The 26,138-nt window shown below is 38.8% G+C and overlaps 1 protein-coding gene across 9 annotated transcripts in view; it reads left to right on the top strand.

Annotated features, from left to right (window-relative positions):
- Positions 1-26,138, top strand: part of sema6a (sema domain, transmembrane domain (TM), and cytoplasmic domain, (semaphorin) 6A) — a 304,997-nt gene that overhangs the window by 114,070 nt on the left and 164,789 nt on the right. For all 9 annotated transcript variants that reach the window (XM_062025532.1, XM_062025531.1, XM_062025533.1 and 6 more), the window contains exons 3-4: positions 10,668-10,820; positions 15,126-15,243. In XM_062025532.1, the coding sequence (XP_061881516.1) occupies positions 10,721-10,820; positions 15,126-15,243 (218 nt within the window). In that variant the 5' untranslated portion in view covers positions 10,668-10,720. The remainder of the gene's footprint in view (positions 1-10,667; positions 10,821-15,125; positions 15,244-26,138) is intronic.

Raw genomic sequence — 26,138 nt, 5'->3', positions numbered from 1 at the left:
TGACCTACTTTAAATTGTAAATCCAAACTAGTGCAGGTTGTTACCTCATCTGCATACATCCTTGACGGTGTACTTTGAATCGTTCTCACACTCCACTTTTACTTGCAGTCTCTTTTGTCAAAGTGCCTCCAAACATCACACTAGTTTATTACTCTCAGGATTAAAATATGCGAATGCATGCCGAGAGCCGAATGTTTTTAACGAACCCAAAGGCGATGTTTATACGATAGCAGCTCATGTCCAGTTTGAGAACTTCTTTGTGAGGCTGTTGTTTGGCAAAGTTGGCACTGTGCCTCTGATCTCTTGTTCCTTGTGTCTGTGTTTCCCTTGAACCTTATTTGGCTTGCTTCCACAATCAATCTATCAGACCCTTTTAAAGGGAGACGTTCATGCATTGGGGCTCTGTTTCAATAAATGGCCTCGGCAGCAACGGGGGCGCCTCATTCATGTCCCACTTCATTGTCTTTTAATAATCAAACCATGATGGATTGTCTCCATACTGGTATTGACTTGAAAGCAACCATCTGAAGGGCAAATAATTAAGGGAAACAGATGGGTGCCAAGTGTTTCGGGGGGCTTACTGTACTATGCTCTTATCATTCCCTTTTTGGTCCTTTGGTGCGCTTGGATTCATCAACCTGAGGCCCCTTTTGGAAGCCAAGTGGGTGTTACATGTCTAGTTTAGTGACATGTGTCTGTACCAAAGATGCTCTGATTGTGCAAGAAAACATAAGCCTAGTTTACCCAGAGGTCCCACAGAATATCTGCATCAAAGCCAGAACAGAAGCCACCCCTTGCTTTTACACAGAGCCCAGATGAAGTGTGATATTGCTGTGTTCGACATTCGAAGATTAAATCATGTTCCTACCTTCAAGTCCTGTCCGGAATAGTTTGTTTGCTTCCAGGGAGAACAAACCTTGCAGTAAGCTGCGAAAGCCCCCCCGTTATGACATGTGCTTTGTCCCATGTAACAAAGATGTAACAAATATAGCCAAGGGCAATCAGGAGTTTTATAATACATCTATGAACAAACTTATTGGTGTGTCTGGTGTTTGGTGTGTTTGGTCGGTTAAAAATGATTTAATGTCTCTGTGTGGCCAAATGCGTCACGGACCGGTGCCGGTCCCCGGACCGGTGGTTGGGCACCACTGATGTAGCCCACAAAGAAATGTTTTAAATGTAGAAAAAAATCATAGTATGACCCCTTTAATGCGCTTTATAATCCAGTGCGCCTTTTGTATGAAAATAGCCCCGAATAGACCCGTTCATTCACAGTGCGCCTTCTAATCCGGTGCGCCTTATGGTCCGTAAAATACGTAAAATATGTTTCTGAAGTTTTTTTCCGACCGTGTCTGGTTAAAAAAAATACTTTAAAATACAGTTTTGAACAGTGAACAAATTATTGTTTTGGTTTTAACAGAGGGAGATGACGGCAAAGACACCAGGGGGAAGTATAGTTCTATGTATTTATTATAGATATTAATAAATATATATATATATAACAACCAACAATACAATAAACTAAACAATACTAACCAAATAAACTATAGAATGGTGTGTGTGTCAAAACCCAAGAGTGTGTGTGTGTGTGTGTGTGTGTGTGTGAGTGTGTGTGTGTGTGTGTGTGTGTGTGTGTGTGAGGCTATGTGTAAGGTTAACTGAAGTGTGTGTTACCAAGTGTTGTCGAGAGCGAATGAACAAGGCAGTCCGTGGGGCAGGCAGATGATCCAGGGCAGGAGAGAAGAGACAAGGTCCGTGTCCAGAGCGAGGGTCGAGGATCGAGGAAGGCAAAACACGGAGGATCTCCAAGGGCTAAGACTCGGGAAGGAACTGAGGGGGGGAACAAACAAGGACGTCAGGCACGGAGGGAAAATGCAGGGAAAGACTGAGAGCATAAAGCGAAAGTAGGCTTACGGTCCACCATTGAGAACTAAGTTCCCGCCAGGATCCTTGGGTCCACTGGTCCTTTTATTCAGCTCCCTCTCATCAGGTCCAGGTGCGCTGATTGCCCACAGCCTTGCCGACATGTGGGCGTGACACGGCCGTGGGCGCGTCCCGAGGTGCGGCAAGCAGAGCGCAAAGATAAGGGCGCATTCCAATGCGCCCTGGCCGTGACAATTATAGAGAAAAAATAACATCATTTTGGGGAGGGTGGGGCTTGGTTTCATTTGAATCAAAAAATGCGTTATAAAAGGAGCAAAATATACAGATACACCAAAAGCATATCCAACACATATTATCTACACTAGAAGGATGTACTGTAAAAGTAGAATGTATTTTCATCAGGTCCCCTTTAAGGACTAGTATGAAAAATAGCCCAATTTTAAGGTCCTTCCACACCAAAATGACAAAACTGTGGCGATTGCCTACAGCCACAACTGTTAATCCTACTGTTTTTGACCCTGTGCATTTACCACACATGAAGACGCCACATCTCTTTTAATGACACCAGCTTTAAGTCCCACAATGTATGCCTAACATCTCTCACCTCATTTCACACCTGTCTGTGCACGTTACTCAATTGCTTTTACGATGCTTGAATAAGCCCTAAAACCACATTTTTATTTTAGCCTCCTTCTAAGCACTAAGTGCTTAGTTCTATGTATCTGACTTGTACTCCAATCTGAGTGCCATTAAAAGAAACAAACAGTCAATATAACAATTGTTGAGTACTTTGTTGCCTTCCAAATGCGCCACTGCTCTTTAGATTGAATCTGATGTTAACATCTAAGTTTTCTACCTGTCCAAGCAGCTGCTGCTCCTCTCTAATGTGCTCCATCATTTTAAATCATCGCCACCACTAAAACGCTTAATCCCTTCGCGGCGTTCCTGTTATGTGTGGACGTTATCCTGAATGCCAAATATAAACACATCGGCACGCTGGCACTTGCGTCAAAGCTGTCAGACAGCATTTACGAGAAGCCGCCACTTAACTGTAAATATGGAACACTTCCTCTGTAAGCTTGGCTGTGATTTAAAAGAATACAACACAACGTGGGACAATGACTGAGGTGTAGGGAGCAGGATTCGAACCGTGAACCCTCTGGTTCTTCCTTCCTACATTAATGCATTTAGTTTGTTTAGGTTGGCGTGTGGTGCGGTTTATACACATTCCAATGTGTTTATGGCTGTGGTTTTTAATGCTGTTATTCCGGTCTATGTTGCCCCGTGCATGCACAAATGTGACCCACCATGGTGACCTAAGTTCATGTGAGTTTCCTCTAGATGGATTCTTGTGTTTTTATTACCTGTTGGGGGGCTTCCTACTAGCAATTAGTTTGATTAACAACACTCACCGCACACACAGTCAAAATGCCACCTACTTAGTTTTGATAGCTGCGGTTCTTAAGGTGGCAGGTGTCCCCAAACTTTTTGACTCGGGGGGCCGCATTGGGTTTAAAAAAAATTGGTCGGGGGCCACACTGTGTGTGTGTGTGTATGTGTGTGTGTGTGTGTGTGTGTGTGTGTGTGTGTGTGTGTGTGTGTGTGTGTGTGTGTATATATATATATATATATATATATATATATATATATATATATATATATATATATATATATATATATATACGTTAAATCAGAAAAAACTCAGAGGCTATATCATCCCTACAAGCCTGTTTCGCAGTTTTATAAAATATATAGAAACCTCTACTATATATATATATATATATATATATATATATATATATATATATATATATATATATATATATATATGTATATATATATATATATATATATATGTATATATATATATATATATATATATATATATATATATATATATATATATATATATATATATATATATATATATATATATATATATATATATATATATATATATATATAACAGCCTTGTATGGATGAAATAGCCTCTGTGTTTTTTCCTGACCTAATGTATATTCCGCTCTACCCCTGTATTATTGAGCGCTGTATAACAGATAAACCACAGAAACCTTGACTATATATATATAGATAAACCACAGAAACCTTGACTATATATATATAGATAAACCACAGAAACCTTGACTATATATATATAGATAAACCACAGAAACCTCGACTACATATATATACCGTATTTTTCGGAGTATAAGTCGCTCCAGAGTATAAGTCTCTCCGGAGTATAAGTCGCACCGGCCGAAAATGCATAATAAAGAAGGAAAAAAACATATATAAGTCGCACTTGAGTATAAGTCGCATTTTTGGGGGACATTTATTTGATAAAACCCAACACCAAGAATAGACATTTGAAAGGCAATTTAAAATAAATAAAGAATAGTGAACAACAGGCTGAATAAGTGTACGTTATAAGACGCATAAATAACCAACTGAGAACGTGCCTGGTATGTTAACGTAACATATTATGGTAAGAGTCATTCAAATAACTATAACATATAGAACATGCTATACGTTTACCAAACAATCTGTCACTCCTAATCGCTAAATCCCATGAAATCTTATACGTCTAGTCTCTTACGTGAATGAGCTAAATAATATTATTTGATATTTTACGGTAATGTGTTAATAATTTCACACATAAGTCGCTCTTGAGTATAAGTCGCACCCCCGGCCAAACTATGAAAAAAACTGTGACTTATAGTCCGAAAAATACGGTATATATATACAGTATATAGTCGAGGTTTCTGTGGTTTATCTGTTATACAGTGCTCAATACAGGGGTAGAGCGGAATATACATTAGGTCAGGAAAAAACACCTGCGAAACAGGCTTGTAGGGATGAAATAGCCTCTGTGTTTTTCAAATCCCCTGAAGAGCAGAGAAACCTGTGAAACAGGCTTGTAGGCAATGTTCCCTCTAATTGTTATTGTTTGTGAGCAAACGCAAAAACTCCCTGAGCATTCAGTGGAGCACATGTGAGCAACATCAGACGTGCACACTGTGGCCACACCAGCGTCACACCTGTCCCAAACCTGACATCATAACAATTTAAATGTTTCATTAAAATCATTTTCTGATACAAGTAATTTTGCCCTCTTACAATGACAATAACAAAAAACATGTTTTTCATGACCTATGTGCTAGTATTGTATGTCTGGCTGTGGGTCCTGCCTTTAAAAGAAATGTTACCCCTTTCAGAGATTACATTTAGTTCCTGTAACTTTCTGTCTGTAAAATACATCTTTTTATTAGCATTTATGAAATCTAGTGACAATATTTCATGAATAATATCCTTAGATTAACATTCTTAATAAATGGCAGTAAAATAAGCACGCATCTGATTGAAGAGTCAGAGTGTTACAACCTGGCATTTACACATTGTGTGGCGTTGGGGTTGTCCGACTTTTTGTGTGGCCATAAACGCAACACTGGCTAAGTGCCATGAGTGCGTGTGTTGGTGCAGGTGAGACAGAGCGAGCGGCTTCTGTTGAAACGACGGATGACAAAGTTGGTTTAAGCCTGGTTTGTATGGCAGAAAATTACCAGTTTTTATAGATAACAGTTTTTTTTACTCATGTTTTTGGTGTGGTTACAAACAGTTTTGCTCAATAAAGTGATTGATGGAATTCCTGTCCGTAAAGTGTCTCGACAGACGATAATTGAACTGTGTTGACAAAGATTGTTTTATTCATTGGCGCCACTCTTGTTGTCACTTGTCACTCACAGAGTTGCATTGCAAAATCATACAGAATAAATTGTAATGTGTTTATTTTGTTTAAAGTTCAGATGGGATTTTTGTGCGCAGAGGACGCAATTGCGCAGGCACGCACCTTTGAGGAAACGTTGCTTGTAGGGATGAAATAGCCTCTGTGTTTTTTCCTGACCTAACGTTTATATATATATATATATATATATATATATATATATATATATATATTCCTCACGCACTAATTGACTGAAAGAGTGTGCACTTGCCGCACGCTTGCGCGACACTGCGGCGCGAGCGCGACGATGTCACGTTATCGATGGGAAAATGCATTTTTTGACAATATAATTTGCCTGAGCGGCCAGGAGACCTCGAGAGTAACAAGCGGTAGGAAATAGATTAGAAAAGGACAAATACAAAAATAAAAAAACTTGAGACTTCCCGCGGGCCGGATTTTGGACGCTGGCGGGCCGTAGTTTGCGGACCACTAATCTAAACTTTACCGTATTTTTTTCTATACTTTTATTGTCATATTTTCAGAATGTGTTTGTTCTATTTTTGGCCAAAGTAAGACAAAGAAAACTGGAGTTGTCTTTGTTTTTTAGTTTTAATGCCATGATTTTAATAGTTGGACACCCCTGATGTACAGTATATGTAATGGCTGCAGCCAAAAAAAAAAAGAAAAGAAGGCAGCATAAATTAGAGAGTAGATCCAGCAGAAAATAGACATTATAAACAAAGAGAGGTAGCTAACATGGAAGCGGTCGGACAAATAACATTTTAAAAACGGATTTTGGACACTTTGTGGGCCGTAGTTTAGGGACCCCTTTAAGGTGGTGTTGTGCATGTAAAGCTAAAGGAAAATTCACAAGTTCCTCTTGCATTTTCTGTAATGTCCACTTTTTGAGTTATTTTTTGGTAATTTATTGCCAAACACTGTGCACAGGTGCACTCGTCATGTCTGTAGGTGAATATTTAAGTCACAGGTGTGCACACGAGGATGTAAGAACCAGCCTGCATCTCACTATTTCTCACATGGTGACTGAAAAGCCTTTGAGTTTCACTTGAAGCCCTTAAGAGCGTCACTGTTTTTATTTTTTTTAAGCATTTGAATCCAGATGGAAGATTAATGTTGATTAATCTCCCGGCATGACTGTTATTTTCAAAGACACCAGCATATGGAAAAAACAGCTTTTGCAGTTTCACCTTCGAGTCGCCACGATCAAGTCCCATCTGGAAATACGACAGAAGAATTCTTTATTTCTGCACTTTTTTGAGGGGAGGATTTGCCATCTGTCCAGCAACATCTTGCCACTTCCTGCTCATCAATCAGTCAATTACTGGTTGATTTTACAGGTCAAGGTTCAGCAGAGCAGAAAAAAACAGCATTCAGCCCCATACAGTTTGTAGTTTAGAGCAGTGGTCCCCAACCTTTTTGTAACTCCGGACCGGTCAACACTTGGAAATTTGGGGGGGGGGGGGGGGGGGGGGGTATGGTATTTTTTAAAATAATTAAAAATTATTTAGAATCTTATCTTTTTTGTGATAATATATCATATTTTGTCCTAGCAATAGATATCATGTATACCATACCATGACATTTTTCTTGTAATATTATGAGTTTTTTTCAAGTAATTTAATTAATATTATTTTATCCTCAATAAGCTATGACTTTTATATCTAAAACTTTTTTTATTGTAATTTTCTTGCATAAGAAAGCCCTAATTGTCATTTCCGACCTGATATCTGATGACAGATATATGTGATCCATTCAAAGTATTTAATGTTAATAAAGTTTTGTTATTAAGGACATATGTTATAATACATGCACTGTAGCCTAATGCAAAAGTAAAACATATAATATTATGAAAACAAATGTATTCTTAAAAGATCAATACCATAAGAAAAATCACAATATCACAATAAAAAAAATCATACATCATAATTATTTAGAATGTTGTCTTTTTTGTGGTAATAATCCATCATATTTTGTTCTAGCAATATATAACATTTATACCATACCATTACAACATTTTTCTTGTAATATTATGCGTTTTTTTCAAGTAATTTATTTGATATTAATATATTATTTCATCCTCAATAAAAAAATGACTTTTTTAATGTAATTTTCTTGCATAAGAAAGCCCTAATTGTAATTCCTGTAATTTAAAAGTATAAAGGAGGGGAGGACAACATATTTTAGTGATTTTCTTCCCCTTTTATACTATATAAGAGTGTGGTAGAAAAGTTGTCGTGAGAAGGAGGAGGGGCTGACACGAGATGAAGGTGGTAACCAGGCTGTAGCTTTGGTATTCCCCTCAGTGATCCTCCGTGTGTGAATAGTGTTTTCATTGCTCTCCTCAATGGGATTCGCAGTAGCATGGAGACAGAGAGAGAAAGTCAAAGTAATCCCTCCTTTTTGTTTTCATCGTTCCTCTTCCTCCCTTCCCTGAGTGATAATACACGTTGGTGTAAACAACTTTTATCAGTGTGAAGTAAATGAAATTGACTGTTTTATTCAATTCTTCATCCCTGCAGCATCCTCTATTTCTTAGCAAGCTTGAGGGGGAGGAGAAAAAAGAAAGCGAAGAGAAAAGTTTTATGCAAATGAAACGCTTGGTTCTTGATTAGATTACTAACGCAATAATTGTCTGGCTTGATTTATTGCCGTAATCTGTTGCCGTGAACGACAAGACGGGCCGCCGCGGCATGTCTGGTGAGCACATTAAGCCGGAAGCTGATAGATATGCATTTCATATGAAACTGCATTAGAGAATGAGCTTGTTGAAGGTACAATGTTTATTTAATCAAGTAAAACATGCAGGTAATTCATAAAACGGGCCGATGTAACGTCCTCATTTTTCCCTTCCGACATTTATAAGCGAAAACATTTTCTATATTCTCGGAATTTCTCCACCAAGGTTGAGAGGCAAAAGCTGAAATGACAATAAGAGTATATCAATTCCTCTCACAAAATCAAAAATACCATATTTCCCGGACTACAAGGCACACTTAATGTATTTTTTTTCTCTCAAAACTCGAAAAAGTTTGGTTGAGCTTACTTACCTCGACTATATTTTATTTGGTACATGGTGTAATGATAAGTTTGACCAGTAGATGGCAGTCAAACATAAGAGATAATTGTAGACAGCACTATGATGGCAATATGTCTCAAGTAAACAACACCAACATTTTAAATGTTCCATTGAAAATATAGAACATTACACACGGCGCTCATAAATATGTCAAAATGTTGTAGTACGACTTTGGTAAGCTTTGAAGCCGCACGGCTTGAAGGATTGTCGGAGCATTAAACATACGAGTATTATTATGGTGTGTGTATAAGGTAAGACATATTATCTGGTGTTTTGTTTCGCAATATTATGCAAAAGCAACTTCTGGTACCTGCTGATCTGTATTTGGGATCTGTAGAAGTCCTGAAAAACAAGTCGATAATCTTCTTCTTTTTCTCTATCTTCTTGTTATGGGACATTCATCCTCCGCTGTTGACATTTCTAATATAAAGTAGTGTAAAGTTCTTACTTATATCTGTCAGTAAACTCGCCATGAAAGCGCTAAAACATACCGGTGTAGTGAGTTTACATTATTCACCCAAGGAACTTTAGTTATTAGAGTTCCGGTCGGACGGTTTTTCACGGGACAAAATAGTGATGTGTGGTATTAAGTAGGGATGTCCGATAATGGCTTTTTTGCCGATATCCGATATTCCGATATTGTCCAACTCTTAATTACCGATACCGATATTAACCGATACCGATATATACAGTCGTGGAATCGACACATTGTTATGCCTAATTTGGACAACCAGGTATGGTGAAGATAAGGTCCTTTTTAAAAATTAAAATAAAATAAAATAAGATAAATAAATAAATAAAAATTTCTTGAATAAAAAAGAAAGTAAAACAATATAAAAACAGTTACATAGAAACTAGTAATTAATGAAAATGAGTAAAATTAACTGTTAAAGGTTAGTACTATTAGTGGACCAGCAGCACGCACAATCATGTGTGCTTACGGACTGTATCCCTTGCGGACTGTATTGATATATATTGATATATAATGTAGGAACCAGAATATTAATAACAGAAAGAAACAACCCTTTTGTGTGAATGAGTGTAAATGGGGGAGGGAAGTTTTTTGGGTAGGTGTACTAATTGTAAGTGTATCTTGTGTTTTTTATGGTGATTTAATAAATAAAAAAAATAAAAAAGCCGATACCGATAATTTTAAAAAAACGATACCGATAATTTCCGATAATACATTTTAAAGCATTTATCGGACATCTCTAGTATTAAGTTAAAGTTAAAGTCCCAACGATAGTCACACACACACTAGGTGTGGTGAAATTTCCCTCTGCATTTGACCCATCCTCATGTTCACCCCCTGGGAGGTGAGGGGAGCAGTGAGCAGCAGCGGTGGACGCGCTCGGGAATCGTTTTGGTGATTTAACCCCCAACCCCTTGATGCTGAGTGCCAAGCAGGGAAGTGTTATTTTGACAAACAAATGAGTGTTTGTTTGTCAGTTGTTTGTCAGCTAGCTTCCTACTTCCTAGTTCAGAAGGAGAATATGTACCATTCACATTCTGGCACCAAACACCAAAAAGTTTCACCTGCATTTCTGAACGACATAGTTTCTCATCCACCTATTCACATCTTGGAAAGTAACAATGACAATTACTTTTCGTCCTCTCGATGGTACAACACGGAACTGCTTTTAGTGGTAGGCCCGCGGCAGTAATGAATGTTTTGGAGAGGGGTGACTCACAAGTAGTAAATGAGGTACTTGGGTCTCCACCTTTGCATGTATAGGTCTCGATGCTACTTCAGAGCGGGATAATCTGCATGTCGAGAGGGATCCTCTCTGCCTGACATCGATCTATGACGCGTACCACCTTCCTAATCCACTTATGTCTGCTTTGCTTGCAGCCCACTTGAGTCAACGAAAATTCATATGATATTTTTTGATCAAACTATCTTATGTGAGGATGTGTACAATGCAACAGGTTCACTCAGCTTCTGTCTATCTCTTCTTGCCGCAGGGTGAGGTACATCTGCAGCAGAGGACCAGCAGCGGCAGTAGAGTGGTGCGACCATGAGGTCAGAGGCCTTCTTCCTCTACTTCTCGCTACTGCACATAGCTGGGGCGGGCTTCCCCGAAGACAGCGAGCCTATCAGTATCTCGCACGGCAACTGTAAGCCTATTTTATATATTTTTATCCCGACTTGTTTGTCCTTCTGCATACATTTTTTTACTCATCATATACAGTCGTGGTCAAAAGTTTACATACACTTGTAAAGAACATAATGTCATGGCTGTCTTGAGTTTCCAATCATTTCTACAACTCTTATTTTTTGTGATAGAGTGAAGTGAAGTGAAGTGAAGTGAATTACATTTATATAGCGCTTTTTCTCAAGTGACTCAAAGCGCTTTACATAGTGAAACCCAATATCTAAGTTACATTCAAACCAGTGTGGGTGGCACTGGGAGCAGGTGGGTAAAGTGTCTTGCCCAAGGACACAACGGCAGTGACTAGGATGGCGGAAGCGGGGATCGAACCTGCAACCCTCAAGTTGCTGGCACGGCCGCTCTACCAACCGAGCTATACCGCCCCACAGAGTGATTGGAGCACATACTTGTTGGTCACAAAAAACATTCATGAAGTTGGGTTCTTTTATGAATTTATTATGGGTCTACTGAAAATGTGACCAAATCTGCTGGGTCAAAAGTATACATACAGCAATGTTAATATTTGGTTACATGTCCCTTGGCAAGTTTCACTGCAATAAGGCGCTTTTGGTAGCCATCCACAAGCTTCTGGCAAGCTTCTTGTTGAAGTTTTGACCACTTCTCTTGACAAAATTGGTGCAGTTCAGCTAAATTTGTTGGTTTTCTGACATGGACTTGTTTCTTCAGCATTGTCCACACGTTTAAGTCAGGACTTTGCGAAGGCCATTCTAAAACTTTAATTCTATCCTGATTTAGCCATCCCTTTGCCACTTTTGATGTGTGTTTGGGGTCATTGTCCTGTCGGAACACCCAATTGCGCCCAAGATCCAAGGCTGATGATTTTAGGTTGTCCTGAAGAATTTGGAGGTAATCCTCCTTTTTCATTGTCTCATTTACTCTCTGTAAAGCACCAGTTCCATTGGCAGCAAAACAGGCCCAGAGCATAATACTACCACCACCATGCTTGATGGTAGGAATGGTGTTCCTGGGATTAGAGGTCTCATATTGCTGGGTATTGTGGCCAAACAGCTCAATTCGTGTTTTATCTGACATCACATGGACAAAGAAAAGACTGAGCTGTTTGCCAAGGGACATGTAACCAAATATTAACATTGCTGTATGTATACTTTTGACCCAGCAGATTTGGTCACATTTTCAGTAGACCCATGATAAATTCATAAAAGAACCAAACTTCATGAATGTTTTTTGTGACCAACAAGTATGTGCTCCAATCACTCTATCACAAAAAAATAAGAGTTGTAGAAATTATTGGAAACTCAAGACAGCCATGACATTATGTTCTTTACAAGTGTATGTAAACTTTTGACCACGACTGTATCACCTGTAACACAACATAAACACATCAGAACAAATACCCAGAACCCCTTGCAGCATTAACTCTTCCGGGACGCTACAATATACACCCCCCCGCCCCCACCTCAACCCCACCCCCCCAACCCCGCCCAACTCAACCTCCTCATGCTCTCTCAGGGAGAGCATGTCCCAAATTCCAAGCTGCTGTTTTGAGGCATGTTAAAAAAAACAATGCACTTTGTGACTTCAATAATAAATATGGCAGTGCCATGTTGTCATTTTTTTTCCATAACTTGAATTGATTTATTTTGGAAAACCTTGTTACATTGTTTAATGCATACAGCGGGGCATCACAACAAAATTAGGCATAATAATGTGTTAATTACACGACTGTATATATTGGTATCGGTTGATATCAAAATCGGTAATTAAGAGTTGGACAATATCGGAATATCGGATATCGGCAAAAAAGACATTATCGGACATCTCTAGTTATAATGATTGTTGAATGCATCGCGATTCTTATTTGTAACAATTCTTAATTGATTAAAAACATTTTTTTAAATCGATTTTATTTAAAAACAAATTATTTGTCCTGTCCAGCCACTCAGGCAACTCATATTGCTGATGTAGATGCTGCTGTAAATATTTACTTTAGTAAAGAGAAGCGTGGGATACTTTTCTTGTTGCGTTATTTGTATTTGACTTTATTAAATGTTTGAGTAAAGTGTTATTAAACAAAACCAAAAAAAGGAAACAAAAGTAATATAAACATTTATCAGAGCTGTTAATCTATTCTATGGAGGAATGTAGTTAATCATAGAACTGGCACCGAATGTAATTAAAAAAATATGGATTTTGAATCGAGAATCGTTTTTAATTGAGAATTGATTCTGTTTCGAATTATTACCCCGAAGAAACGAATGGAATCAAATTCTGCAATGCTAAAAGATTCACAGCCCTAGTAATAATGTTAGTAAATTATCTACTTAAAAACGAAAAAAAATGTGGTACATTACATGGTACATGTAAGTGTCAAGAGAGGTTGGTAGATGAGAATAAATCTAAAGGTAAAATATAGTGTCGAAACGTACCCAATTGCAGGAAATGCAGTCTTAACTTTCCAAATGTTCTTTCGGAGTTTGCGTGACAGCCCTTTGGGCTGAACCAGCACCACATTTCTGTCAGCACTGTTGATAGAAATGTTCCTTTTTTTCCCTGTCAATTTTCCTCTTTTTTTGTCAGAGGGTGCTCACATGCCTGCAAAACAGAAAACTGACATGTACAGTAGCATCTATGGTACTTTTATCGAAGCATGTGGGTTTACCTAAGCTTTTGTTGGATTAGTGTTATACGGTTGGACCATAAAGGGGCTGCATGCAACCTTTATGCGCATGTTTTACTCTGCATAAAATTGCTGTAATTCCTAAAGACTAAATGCCATATAATCTCATCTTTTGTTTTTTCAGCCTCTACTGGTACATTAATGCTAAATGTACTTTGATTGCATGTTTTAGATCCTGGTTTACTCACACTAAGATACAGGAGCATATGGGTTTCAACTAGAGATGTCCGATAATGGCTTTTTTACCGATATCCGATATTCCGATATTGTCCAACTCTTAATTACCGATACCGATATCAACCGATACCGATATATACAGTCGTGGAATTAACACATTATTATGCTTAATTTTGTTGTGATGCCCTGTTGGATGCATTAAACAATGTAACACGTTTTTCCAAAATAAATCAACTCAAGTTATGGAAAAAAATGCCAACATGGCACTGCCATATTTATTATTGAAGTCACAAAGTGCATTTTTTTTTTTTAACATGCCTCAAAACAATAACAGTGCAATACTTTTTCATAACATGGTCACTACTGCCTAGTTTCTCTTGTTATATTCTTATTTTACTGTTATATTTTTATTCTAATTGTTGCTTTTTATTTTTATTCTTATTGTAATATTTTTCTATTCTGTTTCCATTTATACCCCCATTATTTAATTTTTACTTTTTAAATTATTTACTTTTTACTTTTTAAATTCGATCTCAATTCTGTACACTGCTGCGGAATTCTCCTGAAGGAGGTTGAGGTGGGCGGGGTCGGGGTGGGTGGGGGTAAGGGGCAGCGGGGGGGTTTATATTGTAGCGTCCCGGAAGAGTTAGTACTGCAAGGGATTCTGGGTATTTGTTCTGTTGTGTTTATGTTGTGTTACGGTGCGGATGTTCTCCCGAAATGTGTTTGTCATTCTTGTTTGGTGTGGGTTCACAGTGTGGCGCATATTTGTAACAGTGTTAAAGTTGTTTATACGGTCACCCTCAGTGTGACCTGTATGGCTGTTGACCAAGTATGCCTTGCATTAATTCGTGATGAGAACAGCCGGTAGATATTATGTGACTCGGACGGCACGCACGCAAAGGAAATGCCTTTAAGGTTTATTGGCACTCTGTACTTCTCCCTACGTCCGTGTACACAGCGGCGTTTTTTAAAACGTCATACATTTTACTTTTAGAAACCGATACTGATAATTATGATACCGATAATTTCCGATATTACATTTTAAAGCATTTATCGGCCGATAGTATCGGCAGCCCGATATAATCGGACATCCCTAGTTTCAACACAGCCAGTGCGCTTACTTTCTGTTTGATAGTGTGTACACATTGGATGTCTATAGAGATACAGTATGGCTATGGTGTCCTCTGGGTCTGGACCTGCTCCTGTTTACTTTTAGCTCCTGTTTCATTCTGGCCCACTAACAACACAACAATTGCATGCTACACTGCCACACATTTTGTTCTTCTTCCCAGCATATAATTTAAGATCACAGCAGAGCCTCTTAGGCAACAGATGTTAAACTTTGATTCACATCTCCATGGTATCATGCCTAACAGAGCCTTCTGCAATTATGGTGTCAGTGTTTTCAGTCCTATGCTCTCCTCTTTGCAGACACCAAGCAGTACCCAGCGTTTGTGGGCCACAAGCCCGGCAGAAACAACACACAACGACATAAACTGGACATCCAACTCATCATGATCATGAACAAGACCTTATTCATCGCTGCCAGGTAGGCTAACTTGGGAAGAAAATATGCTCTGTTGTTGTTATAGTCACCATGATTCTTGATGATTGGCGTCAGCTTGACACTAATAGCTGACCATGTGGACTATCAATCAAGAAGAAAGGGTACGGTTGTCCTTTGGATCAGGAGTGAGCCAAATTCTAAGACTCACTACTTCCATATGTTTTTGTTACGAGTATTATTTCTAAGAAATCTGCGGTCTTATAATAGCATTAGCATTTCTCAAAGGCCACAATTAGTGGCCATGGCTTCTTCTTTTCCTTTAGTTGTTTGACACTTGTTTACACTTTGTAATGTGCATTACTGCCATCTAAGGTTGTACGGTATACCGGTATTTGTATAGTACCGCGATACTAATGAATAATTTCCGGTACTATACCGCCTCTGAAAAGTACCGGTCCGTTTTCTACCACTTGTCCTTAATAATTTTGACAAAATAATAGAATGGAAAAGGACACTATGTTACTGCATATGTCAGCAGCTAAATTAGGAGCCTTTGTTTGCTTACTTACTACTAAAAGACAAGTTGTCTTGTATGTTCACTGTTTTATTTAAGCACACACTTGCAATAAGAAACATATGTTTAATATACCGTAAGATTTTTTGTTAAAATAAAGCCAATAATGCAATTTTTCTGGTCCACTTTATTTACAAAAGTACCCAAAAGTATCGAAATAATTTTGGTACCAGTAACGGTACCAAAATATTGGTATTGGGACAATACTACTGCCATCTAAAGGACGTTAGATGGCAGGACGTTATTGAACTGCATCTTAACGGCTTGAAATTGAATTTCCCAAACAGGCTCAGTGACAGTAAAAGTTTTTCAAACTTACCCTTTCTGTTGAATGCAGTGCAGTAAATAACTGAGAGACCCATAAAAATGGCTACTTTTGACACAACCTCACTTTCAGCCACTCCAAACCCCACTGCCATTTTTTTAATGCAGGTTTATGCCCTAAATATGTCTAACAATTTTATTTTGTAATGTAAACGTATTTAAGAACAGATGCATTTATTAAAGGGGGCCTATGCTGAAATTCATCTTTTCTGACTTATAATTGTTGTTGCAAAGTTGGATGGATACTCGTGTCAAAACGATGTGAAAGTATCAAATCATAAAGTTCATGCACGTAAGCGTGAGCTTGCATACAGTTTTGCATGCTTGTTTTCGCGGGGTTCTCACAAGGCGAGTTGGATATCCTTATTTGGAGATTAAGTCTAGCTCTCAACCATACGGAGAGGAGCTCCTCCCCTTTGCTTTCAGGCAATGAGGAAACAAATAAAGGTAGGATAAAATATTATTTTCAAATAATCTTGGCATGCACATAATATCAGCGACGTGCAACATGCTGTGACGTAAATTCTGCGTAAAAACAGCTTTTATATGCAGCTAGTCTGATTTATCGGTATGACAAGCAAATATATAAAAGAAATATAAAAATAAATAGTGATGATGACTTTATGTTATATATTTGAAAAGTGAAACTCTTTTAAAAGATAAATTCGATACTTTTCAAGAGGACGGGTGTGGTTTCAATCGCAAAATGTACGCAAAATTGAAACAGAAAGCTTATCCAAAACTTGTTTCATACACCAAAATGAAGGGTTTTAAATGTAAAAACAACATCATTATCCAACAACAACATCCCCTTGAAGCTCTGGCAGCGTCAGAGAAAGTTGTATGTACCGTATTTTTCGGAATATAAGGCACACTTAAAAATCTTTCATTTTCTCAAAAATCGACAGTGCGCCTTATATCCGTTTCAACTTATATTATGTATTATTTCAGGTTGTGCTTATTCTGGTTGTGGTACATAGTGTAATGATAAGTGTGACCAGTAGATGGCAGTTGCACATAAGAGATATGTGTGGACTGCAGGTTGACGCTTGTTCAATCAATGATGCTGGCAAGTACCGGTAAGCAAGCAAGACCAAAACTTTGATGTTTCATTGGGAATATAGAACATTACACACCGTGCTCAAAAATCTGTTAAAATGTTTTAGTACGACCTTGGTAAGCTCTGAAGCTGCACCGCTTGATGGATTGTCGGAGCATTACAGCTGCTTCAACATACAGGAGACCTATTACCTGGCGTTTTCTTTCAACCTATTGTGCTAAACCAACTTTTGTTACCTATCGGTACATGCCGTTATGTATTTTGTATCTGCATAAGTCCCGAAAATGTGAACGCGTCCATCATTGTAGTCCGCGCTGTAGTCAATACGCGCCTTCTTTTTCTCTATCCTCTTGATGTGGGGCATTAATTTTCCCCTATTGTTATTTCCTAATACAAGGTTGTGTACAGTTCTAATTTATAACAGTAGACTCACTGTGGAAGCACTAAAAACTACAACAAAAGATGACGGGAAGAAGATTTTGCTGAAGTGTAGCCACGTAAATTAGACCACCCACAAAACGGTGCATCCTGAAGACACGGTCAGAAAGCAACTTGAAAACGGACTATAAAACATTATCTATGCAACATTTTGACCAAAGAACAACCATAATACTAGGACCAAAATATCTATACAAACGATATGTTTAAAGCAACAAAAGACTTAAAGTAAGTATTATTTTCAGACAACACAACTGTGTTTTTTTCAGGAGAGACCACGCACAAATAAAAACAGGAGAAATTAATAATTTAAAGAGAGTGTCCGCCCTGAGATCGGTAGGTTGTGAGTTCAAACCCTTTCCAAGTCATACCGAAGACTAGGGAATGGGACCCATTACCTCCCTGCTTGGCACTCAGCATCAAGGGTTGGAATTGGGGGTTAAATCACCAAAAATGATTCCCGGTCGTGGCCACCGCTGCTGCTCACTGCTCCCCTCACCTCCCAGAGGGTGAACAAGGGGATGGGTCAAATGCAGAGGACACATTTCACCACACCAACTGTGTGTGTGACAATCATTGGTACTTTAACTTAACTTATTTGTATAGTACCGCGATACTAATGATCATATTCGGTACTATACCCCCCCTCCTCACACAAAATAATAGAATGGAAAATGACACAACATATGTCAGCAAACTAATTAGGAGCCTTTGTTTGCTTACTTACTAATAAAAGACAAGTTGTCTTGTATGTTCACTATTTTATTTAAGGACAAACTTGCAATAAGAAACATGTTTAATGTACCCTAAGATTTTTTGTTAAAATAAAGCCAGTAATGCAATTTTTTTGTGGTCCCCTTTATTTAGAAAAGTACCGAAAAGTATCGAAATAATTTGGTACCTATACCGGTACCAACATATTGCTATCGGGACAACACTACTAGTTGTTTGAAAGTTGTTGATACTATGTAATAGCCATTACATTATTGACCCAATTCATTTGTATGGTAAGCCTCCTCATTTTTTAAACTGAGAAACTAATTTGCTAATTATTTATATTGAATGTGCATTACTGCATTATCTGTTAAACGACACATTGAGTTGGTCATCTTGTTTTTAAAAAATGCTGGCACGACTAGATACTAGTTTGCCATTATTCTTGTAAGCAAAGTCAAATATTGTTGCACATAACAAGGCACATCTTAAAAGGTCTCCCTGATTCTTATCAGCTTGGTCTGACTTTGAGCATCCCCGCCTTCGCTAATTGAGTGCAGGCCTGACTGGATGAAAAGACACAATTGGAGGAGGGTTGTTCTTTGTTTTGCTCCCAAGCGTGTCAAATTAAGTGGCCGAGGGAGGCTGCTGCTTTTGAACATATCTGTGGTCATTAGGAAGAAGGAAGTGTGTGTGTGTGTGTGTGTGTGTGTGTGTGTGTGTGTGTGTGTGTGTGTGTGTGTGTGTGTGTGTGTGTGTGTGCGCGTGCGTGCGTGCGTGCGTGCGTGCGTGTTTAGGGAAGGACGCCAGAGACTTTGGTGCGCCTGTCGCCCACCTGCTCCACATGAGGTGACAACCAGCAGTTTTAGGGCCACAAGGGGAGGGAAATGGGACACAGAGGGTTTATTTGAAGGGTGTGTTTGTTGGCTTATGTGTGTTGCCCTCCTTATTACACTGACCAGTTGTCAACTGGATTAAGAAGTGTGGTTATATGAATAGATGTACTGTGCAATCTGTTCCAGGGCATTAATAAACCTTTAATAATTGTACTGTGGGAATGTTTTAGGCACTTTTTGATAGTTGTTAAGTGTAAAAAGACGTCTTCATTTTCAAAAATAAAACAACAATTAAAAAAAACAAAGACACTTGTGAAGTTAATAGGCACTCTCATAGGCACTGATTTTATAGTTCAGCAGCTCTCTGTGTGCAATTTTTACTTTCCACCCACAGTCTGAATGCTTCTGTATATATGTATATAGTATAATATTTAAACAACACATTCAGAACATTCGTTCTCAGGACTGGACTGTGCAACTTAGCCCCTTTTGCACTATTTATATTTTCTTTCCTTCCTATGTTTTGCATATTTTTAAACTGGCGCACTGAGACTGGAGTTGCTTTTAATCTCATTGTACTTGTGTATAGTGACAATAAAAGGCATTCTATTCTATTATATTCTATTATCATTCCGATAAAACTTTTTCAGCTCAACACCCAAACTATTTTTATTAATTTTTTAAATTTATGTATTTATTTAACAGGGACAGTACAATTAAACATTGCTACACACAGGTAACCGATGTCAAAGTACAATTAATTTGCGACCCTTGTCCCTGGTTAGGCTTTTTTTTAAAAGTTGAGAAAAGTGTAAAACTAGAGATGCCTGCCGATATTATCGGCCGATAAATGCTTTAAAATGTAATATCGGAAATTATCGGTATCAGTTTCAAAAAGTAAAATTAATGACTTTTTAAAACGCCACTGTATGGAGCGGTACATATTCGGTAAAACACGGACCTAGGGCATACTTGCCAACCCTCCCGATTTTCCCTGGAGACTCCCGAATTTCAGTGCCCCTCCCGAAAATCTCCCGGGGCAACCATTCTCCCGAATTTCTCCCGATTTCCACCCGGACAACAATATTGGGGGCGTGCCTTAAAGGCACTGCCTATAGCGTCCTCTACAACCTGTCGTCACGTCCGCTTTTCCTCCATACACACAGCGTGCCGGCCCAGTCACATAATATACGTGGCTTTTAGACACACATAAGTGAATGCAAGGCATACTTGATCAACAGCCATACAGGTCACACTGAGGGTGGACGTATAAACAACTTTAAAACTGTTACAAATATGCGCCACACTGTGAACCCATACCAAACAACGCTACAATATACACCCCCGCTACCACCAAACACCCCCAACTCCCCACCAAAAAAAATAATGCACTTTGTGACTTCAATAATAAATATGGCAGTGCCATGTTGGCACTTTTTTCCATAACTTTAGTTGAAGTTGTTCTCTTATTTTGGAAAACCTTGTTTTTGATTGATTGATTGATTGAAACTTGTATTAGAGATTGCACAGTACAGTACATATTCCGTACAATTGACCACTAAATGGTAACACCCGAATACGTTTTTCAACTTGTTTAAGTCGGGGTCCATCAGTGCATCAATTCATGGTAAAGTTACATTGTTTAATGCATCCAGCGGGGCATCACAACAAAATTAGGCATAAAATGTGTTAATTCCACAACTGTATATATCGGTATCGGTTGATATCGGAATCGGTAATTAAGAGTTGGACAATATCGGAATATCGGATATCGGCAAAAAAGCCATTATCGGACATCTCTATGTAAAACACATACAAAAGTATTAAGACAAGTACAAAAATAAAAACACATTGAAAATAATTGGCCCCATTTGTCCATTCTACACCCAGTTCTAGTGCTCACACTTCTGATTTTCCTTAAGCCACTTTTTCAGTTTTGTGGACTAAAAATGTGTTTCCTCCCCGAGGACCCCCACTTCACAAAATATATTCATTGTTGTAGTGTAGGGTTATGGCATTAGTTTATGTGGAACATGCATACGGTTACAATACGGTACACCACAAATTTCTACTTTCTCATCATACTTGCCAACCTTGAGACCTCCAAATTCGGGAGATGGGGGGGTTGAGGCGGGGGGCGGGGTTGGGGGGCGGGTTTGGTGGTAGCGGGGGTGTATATTGTAGCGTCCTGGAAGAGTTAGTGCTGCAAGGGGTTCTGGGTATTTGTTCTGTTGTGTTTATGTTGTGTTACAGTGCGGATGTTTTCCCGAAATGTGTTTGTCATTCTTGTTTGGTGTGGGTTCACAGTGTGGCGCATATTTGTAACAGTGTTAAAGTTGTTTATACGGCTGCCCTCAGTGTGACCTGTATGGCTGTTGATCAAGTATGGATTGCATTCACTTGTGTGTGTAAAAACAGCATATATTATGTGACCGGGCCGGCACACTGTTTGTATGGAGGAAAAACGGTTGTAGAGGATGCTAAAGGCAGTGCCTTTAAGGCACACCCCCAATATTGTTGTCCGGGTGGAAATCGGGAGAAATTCGGGAGAATGGTTGCCCCGGGAGATTTTCGGGAGGGGCACTGAAATTCGGGAGTCTCCCGGGAAAATCGGGAGGGTTGGCAAGTATGTTTCTCATTACAACATGTCCGAAAAGAAGTTGAAAGAATCAGAGTTTATTCCATCCTACCCAACAACTACAATTACTCCCTGATGATGAATTAAACATTTTACTTGACTCAATAAAAATCCATCTGTGACTCAGTTTGGGTTGCTGAGGTTTTTGCAATTTTCCACTACAGAGGCGCCCAGAGCCCACTTGAATTTTAACACTGAATCAGTAATCTTACTCTTGATATTAATCATATTCAGTAAGTACATCTAACCTACTTACAGTTTACAATCTAATCCAATGATTTGAAACCATGTGTTAATCACAAAAAATACTGTTTATTTAACTTATGAACCTAAGGCTTAGGTCAGGCTGATTAGGAAAATAAATACTAACCAAATATACTGCATAAAAAGGGACTCATAAATAACTGACGAAAAATAAATGTACATACAATTATGTTGTAATAAAAGTGTAAAAGTAATAATGGATATGCTTAATATCAATATAAATACAGCTTCACCACATATTTTTTGCGCTTAAGAAACTTCTCTATGACTGTTGGATATTGTCATTACTGCCACAAGGGGTGGACAAGTGTTCAGTTCAGTTCAGTTCAGTTTCAGTTTATTTCAAACATGCATATGATACAATGTAATGCATCACACATTTCCAGTTGTTTCATTACAGCATGTCCGAAAAGGAGTAGGAAGAAGCAGAACTTACACTACCGTTCAAAAGTTTGGGGTCACCCAAACAATTTTGTGGAATAGCCTTCATTTCTAAGAACAAGAATAGACTGTCGAGTTTCAGAGGAAAGTTCTCTTTTTCTGGCCATTTTGAGCGTTTAATTGACCCCACAAATGTGATGCTCCAGAAACTCAATCTGCTCAAAGGAAGGTCAGTTTTGTAGCTTCTGTAACGAGCTAAACTGTTTTCAGATGTGTGAACATGATTGCACAAGGGTTTTCTAATCATCAATTAGCCTTCTGAGCCAATGAGCAAACACATTGTACCATTAGAACACTGGAGTGATAGCTGCTGGAAATGGGCCTCTATTCACCTATGTAGATATTGCACCAAAAACCAGACATTTGCAGCTAGAATAGTCATTTACCACATTAGCAATGTATAGAGTGTATTTCTTTAAAGTTAAGACTAGTTTAAAGTTATCTTCATTGAAAAGTACAGTGCTTTCCCTTCAAAAATAAGGACATTTCAATGTGACCCCAAACTTTTGAACGGTAGTGTAATTAATCCTACCCCTTTTCATACCATAGCAATTTTATTGTTGTATGTATTACAACTGAGCACCGCTGTGGCCCATACAGACCACAGCTGAGCAACAGATATATTTTTGGAAGCCCTCTAAAGGCCGCTCACTGCCCAACTATGGGCCCTACGGTTAAAAAACATTGTTCTAAGAGACATATTTCTCCGCTATATTTCTGGTCAAATTCAGAATTTTATTACCGAGGCGCTTTGAACTTTTGTGTACCCGTCTGTGTGTGGGGGTGGGTGCTCTTAGTCTCAGCGTGTCTGCCCCAAGCAGACGGGAATGGCGACCCACGGCCTCGGGGTATTGACCCTGGAATAGCAGGAATGCTTTTGCTTAGATTAGACTATGCCGGATGACCCCCTATTGATGCTGGTGCAGACAAGTGAAGTGTGGTGGCTCGTATGGACTGCATTTTAACAGAATATTTATACAATTGAATGAGAATCAGTTGAGACAGACAATCCCTGTGAAAGCAGCCAGCAACTCGGTGTATTAAATAGTCACTTTTATGTCAACTGTGCAGTCAAATGACTCTGTTTGTTGTAAAGCCATCTTTGCCCTCATGCCTACATTCAGTGGTTGGTGCGCTTCAGCTCGCAGATGGCCTCTGTGAACACGGTCCAAAGCCTGACATTCTTTTTTTTTTTTTTTTTTTTTGAATGGCTGCACACTGTGTTGAATCCTTTGGCTTCTGTTTTGATGCTGGCAATGAAATAATACAGATCTAGCTACAGTAGAAATTGTAAATAGAGTAAAGTGTCTTATCCCATTCAGGGAATGAGTCAAATATTTGGCGTGGTCCAAACGTAGTAACAGATGCACTGATTGATAATTCATCACCAGGTTGTATTTGCTTAAAAATGATGTGTTGATTTGAGGAGACCGGTTGCTCTGTTTACTTGGCTTTCTGCTTCACTCTTTACACTTTATGTCAGCACATGAACCACCGTGAAGTATCTGAAGAGATGCCAGGCTTTGGTCTTTTAAAATGCAGCTTTCCACAAAGCCTGATAAGATTTAGACCGAATATATGTCTACTTTTATTTTTCTTTCAGGCTCCCTTGTAAACAAAAATGGTAATTCAGTGTCAGGGTTCAAATTTGGAACTTGGTCTTTCAGTTCACAATTTTTTTTAATTTTCATGTAAAGATGTGGTGAAATTACTCTCTGCATTTGACCCATCCCCTTGTTCCACCCCCTGGGAGGTGAGGGGAGCAGTGAGCAGCAGCGGTAGCCGCGCTCAGGAATAATTTTTGGTGATTTAACCCCCAATTCCAACCCTCGATGCTGAGTGCCAAGCAAGGAGGTAATGGGTCCCGTTTTCATAGTCTTTGGTATGACTCGGCCGGGGTTTGAACTTGTAGTGGATTGTCCGAAGCTTAAGCAGGCAACAAAAGTAGTTTAGTACAACAAATTTATTTACCCATTATCAGAAGTGCAGGTTGAATTGAGTTGTCCGTGCAGACAGACAACATGTGCTCCGGAGCACACAAGACACACACAAGCCAAAATCTCTCTCGAGTCCCGGTCTTCTGCCATTTTTTAGATGTCACTTGTGCGTCACTGTTTTTATCTCGTGCGTCATGATTGTTTTTGCAACATCCTTGGACTCCCCAATCATACCCAGACAACCAAAACATTCTGTAGACAGGTTGGCACGACTTAATATTCACTTTTGTCCCACACCCGGGGACACAGAATAGAAGAGAAATCAAATGAGCATACATTCTTGACAGACATGAAGTATAGGTCAAAGGTCAGAAATTCTACTACAAACTCACGACCTACCGATCTCAGGGCGGACACTCTTAACCACAAGGCCACTGAGCATTTCCTCCATACACCCAACTATTTCTTGTAATATTACAGCTCCATTCTCAAAAAAACTTTTTTCCTCATCATTTTACTATAGTTTTTCCTTTATTAGCGTGACTCTGTATGTGTTGTATACAACATTAGGTACACCTGCACATATGCCAGTCCATACTAGAAGTTCATGTTTTTTAATAGGGCTGGGGGTTATATATCGAATATACTCGATATATCACGGGTTTGTCTCTGTGCGATATAGAAAATGACTATATCGTGATATTCGAGTATACGTTCTCACGCAGTTACTTTTAGCTGCGGGCGTTACACTACAGGCGTTTCTCACTCTTTGTTGTCTCTGCTTCTCACAGAGACATAAATCCAGCGCACCTTCTTACATACGTCACATACGTATACGCCCTCGCGGAGCAGAGAGGTAGCGGAAGGAATAATTAATCCCCAAGAAAAACAGCACATCTGGTGGTGGTTTGGCTTCAAGCGGGAATATGTCGAACAGACAACCGTACTATGTCAAGTGTGGGGCAAAAGCGTTGCTACAAAAAGTAGCATTATTTGAAAAGTCACCCGCTAGAGAATGAAGAGTGCTTGAAACTCCGCATGTCAACATCTCCGTTCGGTGCCACACCAACAAAATGCCCAAGCAACCATTTCCACATCAACACCGTATGAAACAAATAGGAGATGACGTCCGCAGTAACCTACCACAATAGCGAAGGACATATACTATTTGATTTCCTACTGTGCAGCTCATTTTTTTTGGACATTTATTGAAATACCTTGTGTGACTTCATGCACAAAAGTGCACTTTATTTGTTTTAAACTATTGTAGTGGTGTTCTGTACAAAAAGTGCACTTTAATTTAGTTTTGTTTTGATATGTCATCTTAGTGACATATCAAAGCTTGTTTTAAAATGTCTCTGACAATCTTGCACTTTCTGTTTTGAAATGACATGAATGTTTGTGCCACTGCTTAATAACTGTTTAATAAATACAGTTTTTGTCAATTGACTTAGTTGTGATTTCCCTCTCTGCATGAAAGTTTAAAATGAGCATATATTAATGCAGTATGAACAAGAATATTTAAATGTAGACACACAGAGTCATCATACTGGTGTGATTATATGCATCAAGTGTTCAAGGCTAAGGCAAAATATCGAGATATACCTGTATATCGTGTATCGTGACATGGCCTAAAAATATCGAGATATTATAAAAAAAGGCCATATCGCCCAGCCCTACCGCTTAGTGTATGTTCATTAAGCAGTGTAAG

Source organism: Entelurus aequoreus, linkage group LG17, assembly GCF_033978785.1.
Source record: "Entelurus aequoreus isolate RoL-2023_Sb linkage group LG17, RoL_Eaeq_v1.1, whole genome shotgun sequence".
Taxonomy (NCBI): domain Eukaryota; kingdom Metazoa; phylum Chordata; class Actinopteri; order Syngnathiformes; family Syngnathidae; genus Entelurus; species Entelurus aequoreus.
The sequence above is the reverse complement of the archived record's forward strand: the minus strand, read 5'-3'. Positions and strand labels throughout refer to the sequence as shown.